This window comes from Sinohyriopsis cumingii, unplaced genomic scaffold, assembly GCF_028554795.1.
Source record: "Sinohyriopsis cumingii isolate HCF-2022 unplaced genomic scaffold, ASM2855479v2 utg000837l, whole genome shotgun sequence".
NCBI classification, from domain to species: Eukaryota; Metazoa; Mollusca; class Bivalvia; order Unionida; family Unionidae; genus Sinohyriopsis; species Sinohyriopsis cumingii.
The window spans coordinates 397,741-420,903 of NW_028315936.1; the positions used below are offsets into that span (position 1 = coordinate 397,741).

Here is a 23,163-nt window from a genome sequence, read left to right on the forward strand (position 1 = left end):
TAGTTGTAAAGATACATATCTAAATGCTCATAATGTCTTATTTATTGTGTTTTGTTTGTGAATTGAATCAACAACAAAAAGGAGTGACATAATACAAAATGTTTTTATGCACATGTGAAGGTTGTTGAAGGCAGTTGGAATAATGATCTTTCAGAGGTTGAGTTTCTTGAAAATAAAGGTAATTTATACAAAAAAGTGAACAACTTCATTAGAAAACACTTTATTGACAAGTATCCCCAACACATTTATAAACTGAGGATTTGGCCATTAAACAGATGTCAAATTTTGTTTGGAAATTTATACGGGTATCTGTTGCACCTAACAATCGGTTATCTGGGTAACCTATCAAAGGAAAATTGGCTTAACTGTGAACCTGAACTGCTTTGCAATACGCACACACATGCCGACCCCCAGGAGAGGTATAATCATAATTATTACTAATTTAAGTGACAAAAAGCATAATCTGAGCATAAAAAGGACAATCTATATATTACATGCCATAATTAAAGAAAACTCTATGAAAAACATACATTTATGATTGCTACTTACCTGGATCTTCAGCTAAATTTTTTTGTCACAGATTGGCTAAATCAATGTGGATTAGTAGCTAGTACAAAAGCAAAGACACAAAAGAAATTGGTAGAAGTAATCGACATTATCATCAGTAACTTTAGCAAATATTCATAAAGTCCACACATGATGACCGCTATATTATTTTACTTTTGAATTCTTGTTTCAAAATTGTTCAAGTGCTATTGATTTGCCCATTTCTGTATGCAGCTTAACAATATCCCTCTTCTCTTACATTTTTCAGTCATATAACATCCATCAGTTACAATGATAAAGCCCGTTTGTTACCTTTATTTGGCACCATTTATTTTCAATTTAGACTGGTCCGCTATATATGTGGGTATCAAATGGAATAAATTTGTAATAAGTGGTTTCACATTAAAGAAACCCATTTGTTTTCTTGGAACTGTTTCATGTAATACTATAAACAGAAAATCTGGAAATTTTCCTTTGGCCAATGAGAGGGCAGTATTCCCATCAGAGAGTTGCACTTGCACATTAAGCAAGTGCAATCATGGCAGTGTTGAGCGGTAGCATATGAAAATGGTCTGACATTCCTTAAAGGTATGATAGTAAGCCAAATTTTGGAAAGGCATACAAAGTCAAATGCCTGAACTAAGAATCAGTACCAAAATTATGATGCTATTTGAAATTTAGCATGAAATATCAGCACTGATTATTAAATAAGTCTCATGAGAAAAGAGAGAAGTGTCCTCCATTGTATTATTATACTATACATGTAAAACAAGTTAATTGTAAGCAATGATACAAGCCCCTGTGATGATGAATAAATGTGCACATGACATGAGCCTCATGTAATCTTTATTCTGTGCCTTGATTTGAACTTGGAAACATGGTTTGTTGGTTGCTTTTTTGGTTCTTTTTTTAAAGGGTTCCAGATTGCCAATTTTATTACCTGGGTTATCATGAATGAGTGGGTACTCGAGTATCCGGGTACTGTTTGGCATCTTTATTCCACATCACTAAAAGGACAAGAACTTTTTTACCATTCCACGCTACCCCTTAGTCTAGTGTAATGTAACTCAAAGGACAAGAACTTTACAATTGCACACCACCCTTCATCTCTTGTAACATGACTCAGTGATGGGAACTTTGTTACAATTCCACACCCATTAGTTAAGTGTAATGTAACTCAGGACAGGAAGTTTTTTGTTACAATTACACACACTCCTAAGTCTAGTTTAATGTAACTCAAAAGACAAGAACTTGTTTAACATTCCACACCATTCCTAAGTCTAGTGTAATGTAACTCAAAGTACAAGAACTTGTTTAACATTCCACACCATCCCTTAGTCTAGTGTAATGTAACTCAAAGGACAAGAACTTGTTTAACATTCCACACCATCCCTTAGTCTAGTGTAATGTAACTCAAAGGACAAGAACTTGTTTAACATTCCACACCATCCCTTAGTCTAGCATAATGTAACTCAAAGTACAAGAACTTGTTTAACATTCCACACCATCCCTTAGTCTAGCATAATGTAACTCATAGAACTAGGTCTTTTTCTACCATTCCACACCACCCTTTAATCTAGTGTAACCAGCATTGATTAAACCACTGCACGAGCTACTTTGCCGCTGCTGGGAGGAAGGAGTAGTCCCCCAAGACATGCGTGATGCCACAATTGTGACCCTTTACAAAAACAAGGGCGACCGCAGTGACTGTAATAATTACAGAGGGATCTCGCTCTTAAGTATTGTTGGTAAAGTGTACGCCCGCATCATACTCAACAGGCTGCAGTTGCTGGCAGACCGTGTGTACCCGGAATCACAGTGCGGCTTCAGAGCAGGCAGGTCGACGACAGACATGATCTTCTCCCTACGACAACTCCAAGAGAAGAGCAGAGAGCAAGGTCAACCACTCTACATGATGTTCATCGACCTCACCAAGGCCTTTGACTTGGTCAGCAGGAAGGGCCTTTTTGAACTTCTGAGTAAGATCGGTTGCCCCCCAAAACTCCTCAGCATGATAATCTCTTTCCATGCAGATATGAAGGGAACAGTCCTGTATGATGGATCATCCTCAACTTCCTTCCCAATTAACAGTGGTGTGAAGCAGGGCTGCGTGCTGGCACCAACACTTTTTGGGATCTTCTTCTCCCTGCTCCTGTCCTATGCCTTCGACACGTCCACGGATGGCATATATCTACACACCAGGTCTGATGGGAGCCTGTTCAACCTGGCACGACTGCGCTCAAAGACCAAAGTGAGAGCTGTGCTCATCAGGGAGATGCTTTTTGCAGATGACGCAGCTCTTGTGGCCCACACCGAGGAAGCCCTCCAGAGACTGGAGACCGTTTTGCTGTTGCCTGCAAGCACTTTGGTCTCACAATCAGCTTGGAAAAAACAAATGTCAGCGTGCAAGATACCACCATTGCCCCTTCAATCAAAATCAACGGTGTCACCCTGGAAGCAGTCAACAACTTTACCTACCTAGGGTCAACCATCAGCAACACTCTCTCGATTGATATGGAGCTGGACAGAAGGCTTGGAAAGGCAAACACCATCATGGCTCGATTAACAAAGAGGGTTTGGGAAAACAACGCGCTGACAGAGCACACCAAGGTCCGAGTCTACCAGGCCTGCGTTCTCAGCACCCTTCTATATGGAAGTGAGACGTGGAGTACCTACATGAGGCAAGAACGCTGGCTCAACTCCTTCCATATACGGTGCCTAAAACGCATCCTGAAAATCAGCTGGCAAGACCGTGTTCCACACAGCGAGATCCTGCAGCGTGCAAGTACCCCCAGCATGTACTCCCTGCTAATTAAACGCCGCCTTCGATGGCTGGGTCATGTCCGACGCATGGAGGATGGAAGGCTGCCAAAGGACATCTTATATGGACAGCTGGCCACTGGCATGAGAAGAGTCGGACGCCCCTCACTCCGTTTCAAAGATGTGTGCAAGAGGGACATGAAGGCATGCAACATTTCACCCGATGGCTGGGAAGAGCTGGCTGAGGACCGAGGCACCTGGAGACTGATGGTAAACAATGGCATATCAGTCGCTGATGCGAGGAGAGGCCAGTTGGTGGCAGAGAAACGTAAGAGAAAGAAGAACGCAACAGCAACCACAGTAATGCAAACTTCCCAGTATGTCTGCACCAACTGCAGTAGGGACTGTCACTCACGTATAGGCCTGCACAGCCACAGCAGACGTTGCCAACAGAGACAGGCAACACCCGAAGGGCGCTATTCGCATGGTCTTTCGAGACCGAGTCGCCAATGATGATGATGATGATGATGAATGTAACTCAAACAACAAGAACTTTATTACCATTCCCCACCCTTTAATCTAGTGTAATGTAACTCAAACAGCAAGAACTTTACTACCATTCCCCATTCTTTATTCTAGTGTAATGTAACTCAAACAACAAGAACTTTACTACAATTTCCCACCCTTTATTCTAGTGTAATGTAACTCAAACAACAAGAACTTTACTACCATTCCCTACCCTTTAATCTAGTGTAATGTAACTCTAACAACAAGAACTTTACTACCATTCCCCACCTTTTAATCTAGTGTAATTTAACTCAAACAACAAGAACTTTACTACCATTCCCCACCCTTTATTCTAGTGTAATATAACTCAAACAAGAACTTTACTACCATTCTCCATTCTTTAATCTAGTGTAATGTAACTCAAACAACAAGAACTTTACTACCATTCCCCACCCTTTAATCTAGTGTAATGTAACTCAAACAACAAGAACTTTACTACCATTCCCCATTCTTTAGTGTACCTTAAAGAGCACAACCTTTTTTTACCGTTCTGCACCACCTTTTACTCCAATGTAATGTAACTCCAAGGACATTTTCTTTTACCATTGCACACCACCCATTGGTCTAGTGCAATGTACTCAAAGGAAGAACTTTTTTACTATTCCACATCCCTTTGTCTAGACTCTAATGTAATGTAACTCCAAGGACATTTTCTTTTACCATTCCACACCACTCTTTAATCTAGTGTAGTGTAATTCAAAGAACAAGAACTTTACTACCATTCCCCACCCTTTAATATAGTGTAATGTAATTCAAAGAACAAGAACTTTACTACCATTTCCCACCCTTTAATCTAGTGTAATGTAACTCAAACAACAAGAACTTTACTAACATTCCCCATTCTTTAATCTAGTGTAATGTAACTCAAACAACAAGAACTTTACTACCATTCCCCATTCTTTAATCTAGTGTAATGTAACTCAAACAACAAGAACTTTACTACCATTCCCCATTCTTTAGTGTACCTTAAAGAGCACAACCTTTTTTTACCATTCTGCACCACCTTTTACTCCAATGTAATGTAACTCCAAGGACATTTTCTTTTACCATTGCACACCACTCATTGGTCTAGTGTAATGTACTCAAAGGAAGAACGTTTTTACTGTTCCACATTCCTTTGTCTAGACTCTAATGTAATGTAACTCCAAGGACATTTTCTTTCACCATTCCACACCACCCTTTAATCTAGTGTAGTGTAATTCAAAGAACAAGAACTTTACTACCATTCCCCACCCTTTAATCTAGTGTAATGTAATTCAAAGAACAAGAACCTTACTACCATTTCCCACCCTTTAATCTAGTGTAATGTAATTCAAAGAACAAGAACTGTACTACCATTTCCCACCCTTTAGTGTACCTCAAAGAGCACAACCTTTTTTTACCATTCTGCACCACCATTTACTCTAGTGTAATGCAAGTCCAAGGACATTTTCTTTTACCATTGCACATCACCCATTGGTCTATTGTAATATACTCAAAGGAAGAACTTTTTACTATTCCACATTCCTTTGTCTAGACTCTAATATAATTCAGAGGACATGAACTTTATTATCATTCCACACTCTTTAGTTTAGTGTAATTTAACTTGAAGGACAAGAACTTTTTTCCATTCAGCACCTTTTTGGCTAGTGTAATGTAACTCAAAGGACAAGAACATTTTTCCATTCCTCATTTTCTTCTATTCAATTACAGGAATTCAACAGGAAAAGAAGCATAAGAAAGCAAATGGATCATACTCTATTCGGTCTACTACAGCTGCCGCTACATGGTAAGTGGGCAGGAGGAAGGTTTGTGCCCCTGCTATATTCTTGGAGTTATATTTGGTATTACTGCCATATTGTTTGGAGGCATATATAGTATTACTTATGTCTATATGTGATGTCTACACAGAATTTAATTTTTATACAGTAACTTGAAGCATTTAATGGATATACACTAAATTTTGCACGAGCCTTATCATAAAGAAAATGAAGGTTAAGTTTCACTTTCATTGTTTTCTGTTGAGCTTTTACTGACTTATGTGACCGCTCTTGTGGCCTAGTGGTTTGAACATATGCCTTAGATGCGGGAGGCCATGGGTTCGAACCCCAGGCCAAGTCATACCAAAGACTGATAAAAATGGTACTAGCAGCTACCTTGCTTGGCGCTCAACATTAAGAGGTTATTGCTGGGACTGGTCGGCCTGGTGTCAGGACAATATGTTGGGTGGGACATGATGCTACATGTCTGCGATATGATTCCCCAATGTTAGACATCACTATAAACTGGCACACTGCAGACATCATAGCAATATGACTGAAAGTTTTTTAAAGCTACATTAAAAATCCAAATTACACACACATACTGATTTATAGTGGCTGATTGACTTGGCAGCTTCTAACCAAGAATACATTAGTAATACCATACTCGAAAGGGCATATGTTTCCTCTTGACACATTTTTTTTGTTGAATAGGAATTCTGGAAAAGAGCAAACCAGCTGTTCTTAAATTGTTAAATGCTATTTTGTCTTTATCAAAATATTTTCAGGGAGGGAGCCTAGCATTAGTGTTGTTCCAATTGTAACAATATAGAAAATCTGTTTTCTGCCACGTTTTCAGAAGAGTCAAGTCAGTTTGTTAGGATAAGCTTTTTCTTTGTGTTTTGTGGTGGGGAAATGTTTTCAACATCATCTCTTGAACAGCTGAGCTAATTTCTGTAAAATTTGTAGAACCCTGTTTGGCATTAAGGGTCAAAATGACTGTGGCTGATTGAAGAAAAATGGTTTCCAGATGTGAACAACATGCGGACCAGACTTTATGGATAGCATGAAACTGGGGTAAGGGAGAAGCAGATCAATTTTGGATTCAAAAGGTCAAAGGTCAACAACATTGACTGTAAGAAGAAAAACATTGTTTCTGAATGCAATACAATGTACATCTATGTGTAAATTTAATTAAATAAATGCCTCTGGTGCTATTTTTTAAAACCAAATTCCAGCTTAAATTAATGTAAGTTAGATATTCCAACATTACAGACTCTGTTACCGTCCTTAACTTGAACTCCAACATGTTTCTTGTGACATCAGTATAGAAAAGAACATCTGTGACTGTAGACGTGTATTGATGGAGCAGTAATTTCAAGTGAAAATACTCATTTTGTTGTCTCAATTTACAGTACAAAAACTGAAAAGGCATTTTTTCCAGGTTTGTTTCACAGAAATTATTGATTAAGCAATTAAAAAAGTGTGCTTATTCAGGAAGTAACAATATGACATCGGTGAGTAATACCCATTTAAAATTTAATTCCAGATGTATTTCATGTAATTAAATCTAAGTTTGAGAAGGAGTTAGACATAAATTTCAGCAACATCAGTGTCACCTTTACTCTGAGGAGATGTCAGGGAAAATAGAGAGTGCAACAATGTTAAATAAGTTGACGTCTTTTATATTGTACAGGAATTAAAATTGGAAACATATCTTTCTTCAATTCTTTATTGATTAAGAAGAAACAAATACAGCAACTTTGAAGCAAAACAGATTGAAGGATTATGTTAGGAGTCAAGAGGTAACATTTCAATAGGGTTTCCTTTATCTTAGTTAACAACAGTGTATTCTCAAAGGGTTAATGGCAATAATTGTCACTGTAAATGAATGTTTTGTATACATGCTTTTTCTTTGTGACATAAAATATAAATGTTAGAAAATAAATGTTCAGCCCTTACAAGTCATGATTGTACAAAATGTAAAGGAATGCACAATATTTTCATACTTCTTATTCCATCTATTATTTTTTGAAACCATTGATTTACCATATCAGCTTTCAGTGTAGCATAGGCTGCTTTAATTATTCAGTTTTCACCAGATCTTTGTTCATCCCATATCTTTATATTTGTACTTTAATCTCCATTAAGTTATACGTTTCCATATAGTGTGTGTATATATATATATATATATATATATATATATATATATATATATATATATATATATATATATATATATATATATATATATATATATATTAGAACAACAGAGATCCCTCCAGTGACCTAAATGGTTAGTGTCCACCTTGGATGCAGGGGTTGTGGGTTCAAACTCTTGCCCTGTCATACAAATGACTTATAAAAATGGTACTAGCAGCTGCCGTGCTTGGCACTCAGCATTAAGAGGTTAGTGTTAGAACTGGTCAGCCTGGTGTCAGGATAATGTGACTGGGTTGGACATGATGATGCGTCTGCAGCATGATGCCCCAATGCTAGATATCACAACAAACTGCCACACTGCAGACATCTTTGCAATATGACTGGAAAATTGTTAAAGCTATGTTAAAAATCCAAAACAAACACACCCACAGACACTCTCAGAAAAACAGAGAAAGACAAGAATAGAAAACATGTTTAACAATGAAGTTTGTTAAAATCCTCTTTGAGATAATGCAACCATGACCTTGCCAACCCCAACCTGAACAGGTAACCCCATTACAATCATAGTCTTGATCTTGGCAACTTTCCAATCCCAACCCCAGCCCCAACTTCAAGTGGCCCCATCTCAATCTTTACAACCTGGAGCTTGCAAAGTTCGCAACCCAAATTTCCAAGTGACCCCATCATGATCTTATAACCTTGATCTTGACAACTTCCCAACCCCTAGTGACCCCATCACAATCATGCAATCTTTCTCTTGACAACTTTCCAACTCCAGCCCAAAGTGAGCCCAGCCATCACAATCATACAACCTTGATATTACTAACTTCCCAACCCTAACCTCAGTGACCCCATCACAATCATACAGCCTTGATCTTGCTAACTTCCCAAACCCAATACCAAATGACCCCATCACAGTCATACAAACTTGATCTTGCTGACTTCCTAAACCCAGTATCAACTGACCTCATCAGAGTCATACAACTTGATCTTCCCAATCCCATCCCTAAACCCAACCCCAAGTAACCCCATTACAGATATACATCCTTGATAATTCACAGAATTAATTAACCATTCCAGGTCGACAGCTTTTGTACTGAAGGTGTTTTGTCAAGTGGATAAACTCAGTGATGTTTTAAAACAGGAAGATGATATCTGGCCAGGATTGGAATGGTTAGCACGCAGCAAACAGAATGCAGATGGCTCCTTTAAAGAGGAATTTCGTGTGTTCGATATAGAAATGCAGGTAAAAGTAAGTGTCCATACATTTTGTATCCCATGACTCCAGATTACAGTATTGATTCATGTCGATTAACTCTACAGGGAGGCTTATTTAAGTGCTAATTCAAGGTAATAATTTGAAATGATGAAACTTCACTTATGGGTAAATTACCTGGCTACTGACAGTTAGGGAATGCCCTGCAATTTAGTCATGAATAAATATGGATAACACTGAGCAGATCAAATGACTCAACAGAGGTAGTTACCAGATGGAATAACATTCTTTTGCTGTAATGGTGTGCTTACGATTTTTGCTTTTGTACCTTTTCATGTAAGTAAAGTAGGAAATGGAAAGTTCCATTTCAGTAAGAAAGAATATACCTCGAAAATATTCAGAAGTCTTTAGAACGTCTTTGAGAAACAACTCTTTGGGAATGTCTAAACTATGTTTTTGTCCATTAGCTTAATAGCACAGCGAGTCCCAGAAGTTTTTGATGAACTGTCATGAAACCTGATAAATAGAATTGTCCACACATAAAGATGATCACGTCAACAAATTACTTTGTTCATGCAATTTTTGTTAGTTATTGCCCCTTTTGTCTTGTATCTTAATGCAGTGCAACTGGACACCCCCCCCCCCACCGTTTTTTTATGGATTGCCATGACACTTTATCAATATTGGGCTCATAATATAAAGATGCACATGTTTACAATCTTGATGGGGCCCCGAGTGGCCGAGTGGTCTAAAGCGCTCTCCGTTATGGATCACTGCCATCTCACCTCTGTCTGCGTGGGTTCGAGTCCAAGGCTCGGCTAGCGTGGGTACGTGGGAAAGCCTGCCAGTAGCTTCTCGTGGGTCAGTGGTTCTTCCCTGGGTTTTTCAGGGTTCTTCCTCCACCATTAATACTGGCCGCCATGTATAGCCTATTGTGTGCTGAAAAATGGCGTTAAACCCTACAACAACAACAACAACAACAATCTTGGTGCTTCTCTGAGTCTTTTAAGAGTTATTGCCCATTTTTAATTGGACAGATAGATGCAGTGAATGACAATGTTTTAGTGCAACTGGTACCAGTTTTTGATGGATTGGCATGAAACTTGGTCATGTTTGTGGTCATAATGTAAAGATGCAAAAGCTTACAAAGATTTTGCTTCTCTGTGAATTCTTGCAATTTTTTACTTCCAGCAGTTGAATCTGGTTAGTGCAACTGCTCTTGCACTTGTAGTGGATCCTAGTATGTATTATGGCTATCATCAAAAAATGTTGACAGATCATTGTACTCACACTGTTACTGTAGATTCATCTCCATTGCAAGATACGTGTTGGATGCTGGAGAGGCAGGGTTTAATTTATATGTAAGCAAATAAGCTGATTGTTTGCTATTTCTCAGGCTATTATAAAGATGAAAATATGACTCTTTCTACTATTTATATTAAGAAACTAATTGAGAATGAAAGTCTAATAAATGTAGATTGCTGTATATACTTGGATATAAGCTCATTTGTGTACAAGCCACCACCCCCAACTGAATAAGAATAAACACTAAAAAGTGCATGACCGGTGTATAAGCTGACCCACAAGTTCAAAATGACATCACAAGAATGCGGCTAAGTTCTAAATAGATTTATTTAGGCTAACTTGTATTTGCAAAAAATACGTGTATACCTCTCTCGGGGTTGGCATGTATGATTTTTAAATAAAAATGGCACAAGTTCATAAATTTGTTAACACCACAGCATATAGCAGATCATTTGGGTGCATTTTTGCATACAGAGTGCCATAACTCTGTCAAATATGTGATAATGCTAATAGTCCATTTTGCCTGTGAACTTAAAGAGAGATGGTTTGGTATCAAATCTTGTTGAAAATCAACTCAGCATATGGACAATATTAACAAAGAAATGTTGACACCATCCTGTCCATCTGCTTACCTGTTCTACACTTGCCTTTATTCAGTTCATCTGGGTTGCAACCTTGTTAAATGCTACTCAGCTTAAAATACCTAAAGTAAAGTGTGAAGAACAAAATTATCGTTATGATGTGGTGTTCACATTTATTTTTTAATTAATTTGAATATATGTCACCTTCATTATAATGATATGCCATTCTTTGCTGTTAAAGATATTTTGTGTGTTTTAACAATTAGATCATTTTTATTCCTGGCTTTTTCCCATTTTTAGGGTACAGATATAGACCACCTCTCTCTGACAGCTTTTACCCTGATCACTTTGCAGGAATGTAGAACACCAGACATGGTAAGTGATTTTGATATCCAGACCATGGATTATAGGATTTGTAAGTGATTTTGATATCCAGACCATGGATTATAGGATTTGTAAGTGATTTTGATATCCAGACCATGGATTATAGGATTTGTAAGTGATTTTGATATCCACATCATGGATTATAGGATTTGTAAGTGATTTTGATATCCAGACCATGGGTAATTGCAGCCACAACGAGAGTACTCAGTTATTACAAGAATTTCTACAAACTGTGGAAATGAGTGCCAATGATAAAGTGTGGAAATGAGTGCCAATGGTAAAGTGTGGAAATGAGTGCCAATGGTAAAGTGTGGAAATTAGAGCCAATGGTAAAGTGTGGAAATTAGTGCCAATAGTAGACTGTGGAAGTGACTGTCATAAACATCATTTTTCATGTCAGAATACAATTACTGGTTTTCATCATGGCAGTCATACATTCTTTAAACCATTGCCTTCAGTACTGGTTATTCTGCTAGGCTTTGACTTTGGGTCACTTCGATGCCTGGCTTTACTTTTAGTTTTGATGTTTTTAAACCAGAAGAGCTTATGCAATAGCCTGGAATCTGTCTGTGAATGTTATCGCTACCCCTCTCAAACCATGGGGAGAGTTGCTATGAAACTTTACAAAATTATTCTTGGATCTAATTGGTCTTAAATAAAATATCTAATATGACCACCATGGTGGCCATTTTTTAAATCTTGTTATCAGAACTTTTCACTAATGGATAGGGATGAGGCTTTTACCCAAAGACTTCTCATGATATCAGGTTATCATTGCTTCTTGACATGGAGATTGTACTATAATAAGACTTCTCATGATGTCAGGTTATCATTGCTTCTTGACATGGAGATTGCACTATAATAAGACTTCTCATGTCAGGTTATCATTGCATCTTGACATGGAGATTGCACTATAATAAGACTTCTCATGATGTCAGGTTATCATTGCATCTTCTGAACAGATGATCATCTTGACATGGAGTTTGCTCTATAATAAGATATCTGACATATGTAATTGGTCTTAAAATAGTGCCAATCCAATCTGATTGAAATCAGGAAGTACTTATAAAATGTAGATCTGTCAATATTGAGTGGGAAAACTGTCTTAAAACTTGACATGCATATTCACATTAGGTCTGCTTGGTCCAAAGTGAAAATGGCCCCACCTCCCCACCCCTGTCCAACATCAAATATGGCTGCCAGGGCAATTTTTAAATTGTTGTCACTACTTCATAATGGGTAGTCACTTTGGCTTTGGGGTTTTAGGCAAAGGTCTTCTCATGATTTGTAGTTGATCCTAAATTAAAATGGTGCTGATCTGATCTCCCACTAGCAAATCCTGCCTAAATGTTTACAGATCAAGAGGATCTCATTCATTCAAACTTTAATTCCAAATGGACTTCTCCTTTAGGCCATCACCAACTGACCAATCATTCCCTGGTTAATGTTCACCAGTCACCTAGCAATGGTCACCAGGAAATGCATCAAAAAACAGTCACCAAGTGCTGGTCACTAAACACTGGGATTAGGCACTGGTCATTAGACTAGGCACTGGGTTTTGACCATTGGTGTAGGAAAGTGGATTAGGATGATACCCAACCGCATATTACTGTTCAGTCCCTATGGAGATTATGTTGACAACCCCTTCTCTATGTTCCTGTACAATACTTAAGGGGCTTGAGGACCTCACCACCAAATGGTGAGTTGACCATGTCTGCCTTTCCTCAAATGACTGCATAGATGACTTTCTCATAGCTATAGACCCATGCCATCCCTTCCATCCATGTTATCAAAGATAAAGTAGAGTTGTTTTCTCCTATGAGTGGAGACAGGATGACAGACTCATAATCATAAAGTCCTGTTGACCAGGATGGAGATAGGAGCAAAATGCCCCATTTCACCTTGAGATAGAAGACAGGTTCAATATGATTTAGTTGCACCAGTCACTTCACCTCATTTGGGTTCCTGATCTTTGTCCGACCCCTTAGAATAGGTTTTGGAGGAGGTGGAAGGTTTTCCTTTCGATCTTGAGTGAAACTTCCTTTGAAAAATTTACCCTTAAAATACACTTTCTTCCCTCCCTAGTGCCAGTGAGGAGGAGGAGTGAAATTCTTGACTTATCAGTCGTTGTTTATGATTTAGTATTAACTATGATTCAGTTCCTTTTCTTTGCCTACCTAAGTTTCTGGCAAAACAAACCTGATTCCATTGCAATCCCCCGGGTCAGTCTCATCTGTGTGGTAGATCAAGATAAGATCCTTTGTCTGGTAAGGGCCTTTCATTTTATTGGGCTGAAACTCAAAGGCAAAGAAGTGGTCAAAACCATTCCGTTCTCTCTTAAAGGTACCTCTGATATATCAGTGTGGGGTATTCCTGCTATAGAAAGAGCTTAATAATATCTCATTAAGAGAGATATTTACCTTCTGAGAATCAAATCCCAAGAGGTTTGTGATGTTACTGCTTCTGGGGTCTTTGTTAATCATTATTTCCTGGATGATGTTGTGAAAGCCTCCTTCTGGTGGTCTCACTACACATTATTTTCTCCTATTTGTTTTTTTTTTTTTTTTTTGGCGGGGGGAGTGAGTGAAGGGTTAGAACTAATTTTAATTATGTAATACTTACTTTATGTTATTGCATAATTTCCACCTCTGTCCCTACTCTCATGCCGTTGGTCTTGGTCCAGATCAGAAAAGGCCAAATTTTTATTTAATGGAAATAGGGAATCAATCTAATTGGGATCATGTTGTTTAAGTTACGATCCTCCAGTTAATAATTGTCAGAGGGAATAATGTCCTTGGACTGGTGACTAGCACTAGCAAAAGATAATTGCATTGCAATAATAGAGAGATAACTATTACATAACTGAAATTTTTTACACCCCCACCACCACCAATAACCCCTGCATTTTCATAAAAACACTGCTTATAACCTGTAGTTGTTTTAATGAAAAGTCAGCCTATTTGACATTCAATATGGCTACCACATTTGTCATATTTAAGTTCTTAATTGCTAGTCCTGTTATATTGACATGGTATTTCCACTTAAACAGTATGTCAATTGTTTTGAATGAAATATTATCTTACCTCTGGAACATATAGTCATATCAAAATGTGATTTTTACTACAAGACTGCTTTTGACATGTTGATGGTCCTGTATGAAAAATGTTGATATGACATCCAACATGACCACCATGATAGCCATCTTGAAAATATTGTTATCGCTACTCCTGCTACATGAATGGTCACTTTGACATTGAGTTCTACTAAAGATTTGTTAAGACCAGTACTGAATCAAATTAGTACCAGAATGGCCGCCATCTCAGAGATAATGCAATACTGTACTGCTTGCATATAAGACACATACAGATGGCCCATGAATACCTCCTTATGTGTGAGTGCTTGCAGATAAAACGCATACAGATGACCCTTGAATACCACCTTATGTGTGAGTGTTTGCATATAAGACACGTACAGATGACCCTTGAATACCACCTTATGTGTGAGTGCTTCCATATAAGACACATACATATGACCCTTGAATACCACCTTGTGTACGTCTTTGCATATAAGACACATACATATGACCCTTATGTGTGAGTGCTTGCATATAAGATGACCCTAGAATACCACCTTATGTGTGAGTGCTTGCATATGACACATACAGATGACCCTTGAATACCACCTTATGTGTGAGTGCTTGTTTATAAGACAGATACAGAGGACCCTTGAATACCTCCTTATGTGTGAGTGCTTGCATATAAGACACATACAGATGACACTTGAATACCTCCTTATGTGTGAGTGCTTGCATATAAGACACATACAGATGACCCTTGAATACCATCTTATGTGTGAGTGCTTGCATATAAGACACATACAGATGACCCTTGAATACCTCCTTATGTGTGAGTGCTTGCATATAAGACACATATAGATGACCCTTGAATACCACATTATGTGTGAGTGCTTGCATATAAGACACATACAGATGACCCTTGAATACCTCCTTATGTGTGAGTGCTTGCATATAAGACACATACAGATGACCCTTGTATACCATCTTATGTGTGAGTGCTTGCATATAAGACACATACAGATGACCCTTGAATACCTCCTTATGTGTGAGTGTTTGCATATAAGACACATACAGATGACCCTTGAATACCTCCTTATGTGTGAGTGCTTGCATATAAGACACATACAGATGACCATTGAATACCACCTTATGTGTGAGTGCTTCCATATAAGACACATACATATGACCCTTGAATACCACCTTGTGTACGTCTTTGCATATAAGACACATATATATGACCTTTATGTGTGAGTGCTTGCATATAAGATGACCCTAGAATACCACCTTATGTGTGAGTGCTTGCATATAAGACACATACAGATGACCCTTGAATACCACCTTATGTGTGAGTGCTTGTTTATAAGACAGATACAGAGGACCCTTGAATACCTCCTTATGTGTGAGTGCTTGCATATAAGACACATACAGATGACCCTTGAATACCATCTTATGTGTGAGTGCTTGCATATAAGACACATACAGATAACCCTTGAATACCTCCTTATGTGTGAGTGCTTGCATATAAGACACATATAGATGACCCTTGAATACCACATTATGTGTGAGTGCTTGCATATAAGACACATACAGATGACCCTTGAATACCTCCTTATGTGTGAGTGCTTGCATATAAGACACATACAGATGACCCTTGAATACCATCTTATGTGTGAGTGCTTGCATATAAGACACATACAGATGACCCTTGAATACCTCCTTATGTGTGAGTGTTTGCATATAAGACACATACAGATGACCCTTGAATACCTCCTTATGTGTGAGTGCTTGCATATAAGACACATACAGATGACCATTGAATACCATCTTATGTGTGAGTGCTTGCATATAAGACACATACAGATGACCCTTGAATACCACCTTATGTGTGAGTGCTTCCATATAAGACACATACATAAGACCCTTGAATACCACCTTGTGTACGTCTTTGCATATAAGACACATACATATGACCCTTATGTGTGAGTGCTTGCATATAAGATGACCCTAGAATACCACCTTATGTGTGAGTGCTTGCATATAAGACACATACAGATGACCCTTGAACACCACCTTATGTGTGAGTGCTTGTATATAAGACACGTACAGATGACCCTTGAATACCTCCTTATGTGTCAGTGCTTGCATGTAAGACACATACAGATGACCCTTGAATACCACCTTATGTGTGAGTGCTTGCATATAAGACACATACAGATGAACCTTGAATACGTCCTTATGTGTGAGTGTTTGCATATAAGACACATACAAAGGACCCTTGAATACCACCTTATGTGTGAGTGCATGCATATAAGACACATACAGATGACCCTTGAATACCACCTTATGTGTGAGTGCTTGCATATAAGACACATACAGATGACCCTTGAATACCTCCACATGTGGGAGTGTTTGCATATAAGACACATACAGATGACCCTTGAATGCCACCTTATGTGTGAGTGCTTGCATATAAGACACATACAGATGACCCTTGAATACATCCTTATGTGTGAGTGCTTGCATATAACACACACAGATGACCCTTGAATACCTCATTATGTGTGAGTGTTTGCATAAAAGACACATACAGATGACCCTTGAATACCACCTTATGTGTGAGTGCTTGCATATAAGACACATACATATGATCCTTATGTGTGAGTGTTTGCATATAAGATGACCCTAGAATACCACCTTATGTGTAAGTGCTTGCATACAGATGACCCTTGAATACCACCTTATGTGTGAGTGCTTGCATATAAGACACATACAGATGACCATTGAATACCACCTTATGTGTGAGTGCTTGCATATAAGACACATACAGATGACCCTTGAATACCTCCTTATGTGTGAGTGCTTGCATATAACACACACAGATGACCCTTGAATACCTCATTATGTGTGAGTGTTTGCATAAAAGACACATACAGATGACCCTTGAATACCACCTTATGTGTGAGTGCTTGCATATAAGACACATACAGAGGACCCTTGAATACCACCTTATGTGTGAGTGCTTGTTTATAAGACAGATACAGAGGACCCTTGAATACCTCCTTATGTGTGAGTGCTTGCATATAAGACACATACAGATGACCCTTGAATACCATCTTATGTGTGAGTGCTTGCATATAAGACACATACAGATGACCCTTGAATACCTCCTTATGTGTGAGTGCTTGCATATAAGACACATATAGATGACCCTTGAATACCACATTATGTGTGAGTGCTTGCATATAAGACACATACAGATGACCCTTGAATACCTCCTTATGTGTGAGTGCTTGCATATAAGACACATACAGATGACCCTTGAATACCATCTTATGTGTGAGTGCTTGCATATAAGACACATACAGATGACCCTTGAATACCTCCTTATGTGTGAGTGTTTGCATATAAGACACATACAGATGACCCTTGAATACCTCCTTATGTGTGAGTGCTTGCATATAAGACACATACAAATGACCATTGAATACCATCTTATGTGTGAGTGCTTGCATATAAGACACATACAGATGACCCTTGAATACCACCTTATGTGTGAGTGCTTCCATATAAGACACATACATATGACCCTTGAATACCACCTTGTGTACGTCTTTGCATATAAGACACATACATATGACCCTTATGTGTGAGTGCTTGCATATAAGATGACCCTAGAATACCACCTTATGTGTGAGTGCTTGCATATAAGACACATACAGATGACCCTTGAACACCACCTTATGTGTGAGTGCTTGTATATAAGACACATGCAGATGACCCTTGAATACCTCCTTATGTGTCAGTGCTTGCATGTAAGACACATACAGATGACCCTTGAATACCACCTTATGTGTGAGTGCTTGCATATAAGACACATACAGATGAACCTTGAATACGTCCTTATGTGTGAGTGTTTGCATATAAGACACATACAAAGGACCCTTGAATACCACCTTATGTGTGAGTGCATGCATATAAGACACATACAGATGACCCTTGAATACCACCTTATGTGTGAGTGCTTGCATATAAGACACATACAGATGACCCTTGAATACCTCCACATGCGGGAGTGTTTGCATATAAGACACATACAGATGACCCTTGAATGCCACCTTATGTGTGAGTGCTTGCATATAAGACACATACAGATGACCCTTGAATACATCCTTATGTGTGAGTGCTTGCATATAACACACACAGATGACCCTTGAATACCTCATTATGTGTGAGTGTTTGCATAAAAGACACATACAGATGACCCTTGAATACCACCTTATGTGTGAGTGCTTGCATATAAGACACATACATATGATCCTTATGTGTGAGTGTTTGCATATAAGATGACCCTAGAATACCACCTTATGTGTAAGTGCTTGCATACAGATGACCCTTGAATACCACCTTATGTGTGAGTGCTTGCATATAAGACACATACAGATGACCATTGAATACCACCTTATGTGTGAGTGCTTGCATATAAGACACATACAGATGACCCTTGAATACCTCCTTATGTGTGAGTGCTTGCATATAACACACACAGATGACCCTTGAATACCTCATTATGTGTGAGTGTTTGCATAAAAGACACATACAGATGACCCTTGAATACCACCTTATGTGTGAGTGCTTGCATATAAGACACATACAGAGGACCCTTGAATACCTCCTTATGTGTGAGTGCTTGCATATAAGACACATACAGATGACCCTTGAATATCTCCTTATGTGTGAGTGCTTGCATATAAGACACATACAGATGACCCTTGAATACCTCCTTATGTGTGAGTGATTGCATGTAAGACACATACAGATGACCCTTGAATACCATCTTATGTGTGAGACTCAGGTAGAGTGCAGACTTTGACGGTGTCCACAGGAACACATTCTTGTTGAGTGCATAGACTACCATCCACATAAGACAGGAATTTTTTTCATTTTCATGTGAAGTCAGTAAGTTTTAAGATAATATATTATCAGAGAAAATCTTGGACTTGTTAACAGAATGTGGCTTTATATATATATATATATATATATATATATATATATATATATATATATATATATATATATATATATATATATATATATATATATATATATATATATATATATATATGTATATAAATATTTGATCCTTTATTTCCTTTACCTTTGAGGAATACCATCAGTCACCATTTATCTTTTATCTTGTAGGACATCAGATTAACATTAATCAGAAAGGATTTATCTTCCTAACTTTTTTGCAATTTTTACTTGCTTTACAATTTTAGAATTAAAATTTCATTGGCACCATACAGCAGTTAATGTGCTTACATAGAATTAATCCTATAAAAACATACATGGAGTTTTCACCAAAACTCTTAGTATGATATGCAGTTGTTCATAAATGTAAACAGTGCCATTATGACCATCCAAATGGCCACAAGAGTTTTCAGTATGAATTTCTTGTTATGGATAACCCTTCTAAATGGATGACCTTTCTATGTATCATTTTCACCAAAACTCTTATTATGATATGCAGTTGTTCTTAAATGTAAACAGTGCCATTATGACCTTCCAAATGGCCACAAGAGTTTTCAGTATGAATTTCTTGTTATGGATAACCCTTCTAAATGAATGACCTTTCTATCTATCATTTTCACCAAAACTCTTATTATGATATGCAGTTGTTCTTAAATGTAAACAGTGCCATTATGACCTTCCAAATGGCCACAAGAGTTTTCAGTATGAATTTCTTGTTATGGATAACCCTTCTAAATGAATGACCCTTTCTATGTATCATTTTCACCAAAACTCTTATTATGATATGCAGTTGTTCTTAAATGTAAACAGTGCTATTATGACCTTCCAAATGGCCACAAGAGTTTTCAGTATGAATTTCTTGTTATGGATACCCCTTCTAAATGAATGACCTTTCTAAATGGATGCCCTTTCTAAATGGATGCCCTTTCTAAATGGATGCCCTTTCTAAATGAATGACCTTTCTAAATGAATGACCTTTCTATGTATCATTTTCACCAAAACACTTCTAGCAGTATGTTGTTCCTTTCATGTTAAAATTACGCTGATTTGACTGAAAAAATGGTTTATTGGATGGACATGAAAATCTTTGTATGGCTGCTAATTCTGAAGTAATGGTTTGTGTCACCATTGGCTTTCAACTAAACATTAGAACAATATGTAGTTGATTCTGAATGAAAATAGTTCTGATCTGACCTTCAACATGGGAACCATTTTAACAATAACCAACTTGACTGAACGGTGGCATTGGCACAGGGTCTTCACTAAAACATGTGTTCCAAAATTATTTGTAGATATGACCATAAATCATGACCACACTACTATGAATTAGTATAAAAGCCAGACCTACTTGACCGTGGGTTCAAGTCAGAGGTCATTGTATACATTTTTTTATTTCATTACTTTAACAAACACTGAGTTGTACAAATAGGAACTTTGACCAGTCTTTGTGTATAATTTTTGTTTCAATAAAGAAGTTGATAGTTTTCACTTTTTATGGTGATTTCAAGGTCAAAGGTCATGACTTTGGATTATATCTGTGATAGCTTGTGGGCATGATAGAACTAACAAATATGACTAGGTTTTTATCAAACCTAGTTTATACATACATCTGATGAATACCTTGAATGATGCCAACTTATAATAACTTATTTATTGACTCTACTGAACACAGAACAGAAGAGCCTTCTATATATCATCTGGGTTCCATCATCCATTGTCTTTTAGCACAACTTTGATACTACTACTCCTCCTAAGCTAAAGGGAGGATTACCATGACGCTTTACAAACAAATTCAAGCGAAGGTTCAATTTGGTTATAATTACAAATGGTGCCTGTTGGACATACAATATGTCAGCCATGGCAGCTATAATGAAAATCTTGTTACCACTATTTCGTTTGCTGATTTGGCTGTATCAGCATGGGGTTTTCAGAGAAAGATTTCTATGATGTTTAGTTGATTCTAAGTGTAAATAGTGTTATCTGATATCTAACATGACTACCTCAGAAATCATTTTGAAAATTTTGTTTTTGCCATTTCCCCAGAATGACTGTTGCTTTTACATTGGGTTTCTGCTCTATATTAAAAAAAACTTCTTACGGTGTATAATTGGCTTAAATGAAAACAGATCCACATATATCCAAAAGGCCTTCTGTTGTGGCCATCTTGAAAATAATCCTATTGTTACTACTCTTGAATGGATGGTCATATTGACATAGGGCTTTCACTATAAGACTTCCTATGCTGTCTAGTTGGTTGTAATTAAAAATGGTTATAATCTGGTATCCCATATGATTTGTGAAAGTCTTGTTAATGCTACTCCTTCTGAACAGAAGGACACATTGGCAATTGGTTTTCACTTAAAGACTTATTATGACCTATATTTGGTCCTAAATGAAGTTTGTGCCTGTAGGACAAGCAGCAGGGGGGGGCGAATCGGACATTTTGTCCAATCGTCATTTGGTTTAATTAATACTTTCTGCACTCAGCGGATCCGGTGTCGTCAGCGCCCGGTAAAAAAAAACGACGTCGTCGTCGGGGGTCGTCCAATCGTCATTTGGTTTAATTAATACTTTCTGCGCGCCGATCCCAGCGTCGTCAGCGTCCGGTAAAAAAGCGCGACGACCGCGTCGATGTCATCGCCCCCCCCCCCCCCCGCTGCTAAGAAGTTATTTACAATGAAAATTAGTTACAATTTAACCGAATATTTGGTCAAGTCCGATACGATATCGTGTCCGAGGATCGTGTAAATTTATCGTTACAAATCCATGTGGGGTCGACTGAGCATGACTAAAAAAGTTTCGAAAACCATTCAAGTCCATGTCACCGCCACACCAAGTTTGCCAGATATTTCGTAGCGTGTGTGTATCAACGCCGTTGAATACAGCAAGAATATTACAGTTGTCTCTGATTACTTTTGGAATCTGAGTGTATCGTTGAGTGACATATATCACGTCGATGTTTTTATGCCTGCCTCTGGAAAATATCCTAGCTGGGTTTTTTTGATTGTCTAACATAACATCATCGTACACGACTAGATTGTTAACGTCGCCATCAATATCATCAATACCTGGTGCATCACTGATATCTGTAATAAACTCAATAACATTTTTTTCAGCCATCGCTGATGCATTCTCGTTAAAATATTTTAACACCTCGTAGCATCGTTGATCATCCACGCTGGGGGCGATTAAATACAACTTATCCCACTTCATCCATCTCATTATTAAATTGAGTAACAATTGCGTCTTGCCGGATCCAGATGGTCGGATGATAATCATCCGGATCGAGTTTGGTAAAGCTGCAACATGCTTAACTGGTTCTCTTGTTTTAGTCGCCGAAAAATCAATTATATTCATATCTCTATACATAAATTATGGATTTATATTGTGTGAAGTGTAGAGTGCGTACTGGCACAAATGATATGACAACCGTTACAACAAGAAATAACAGATCGGCACTTACTGGTAAGTGTGTACAATGCGGTACAAAGAAATTTAGATTTATTTCTATTAGACCCGGGGGTGTTTTAAAAAAAAGCGAGGAGGTGATATTGCAGCCAAGTTATCAAAACTCCCCGGAACACCGTGGGCAAAGTATCCAGGAGAAAAGCACCTCCCAGGATATAGCTACTGTGGCCCCGGAACACGATTAGATATCAGACTCGATGATCAAAATCAGCCCAAACCCGGTGAGTATCCAATAAACGCTATCGATAAGGCGTGTCATGCTCATGATGTTGCTTACTACAAAAGTAGCGATCTGCAACAGCGTCATATCGCGGATGTAAAATTGATTCA

At 38.0% G+C, this 23,163-nt stretch overlaps 1 protein-coding gene across 1 annotated transcript in view; it reads left to right on the top strand.

Moving 5' to 3' along the window:
* Positions 1-23,163, top strand: part of LOC149773176 (complement C3-like) — a 519,398-nt gene that overhangs the window by 296,001 nt on the left and 200,234 nt on the right. Inside the window, exons 23-25 of the mRNA XM_089946681.1 lie at positions 5,566-5,641; positions 8,856-9,027; positions 11,178-11,252. Coding sequence (XP_089802807.1) covers positions 5,566-5,641; positions 8,856-9,027; positions 11,178-11,252 — 323 coding nt within the window. The remainder of the gene's footprint in view (positions 1-5,565; positions 5,642-8,855; positions 9,028-11,177; positions 11,253-23,163) is intronic.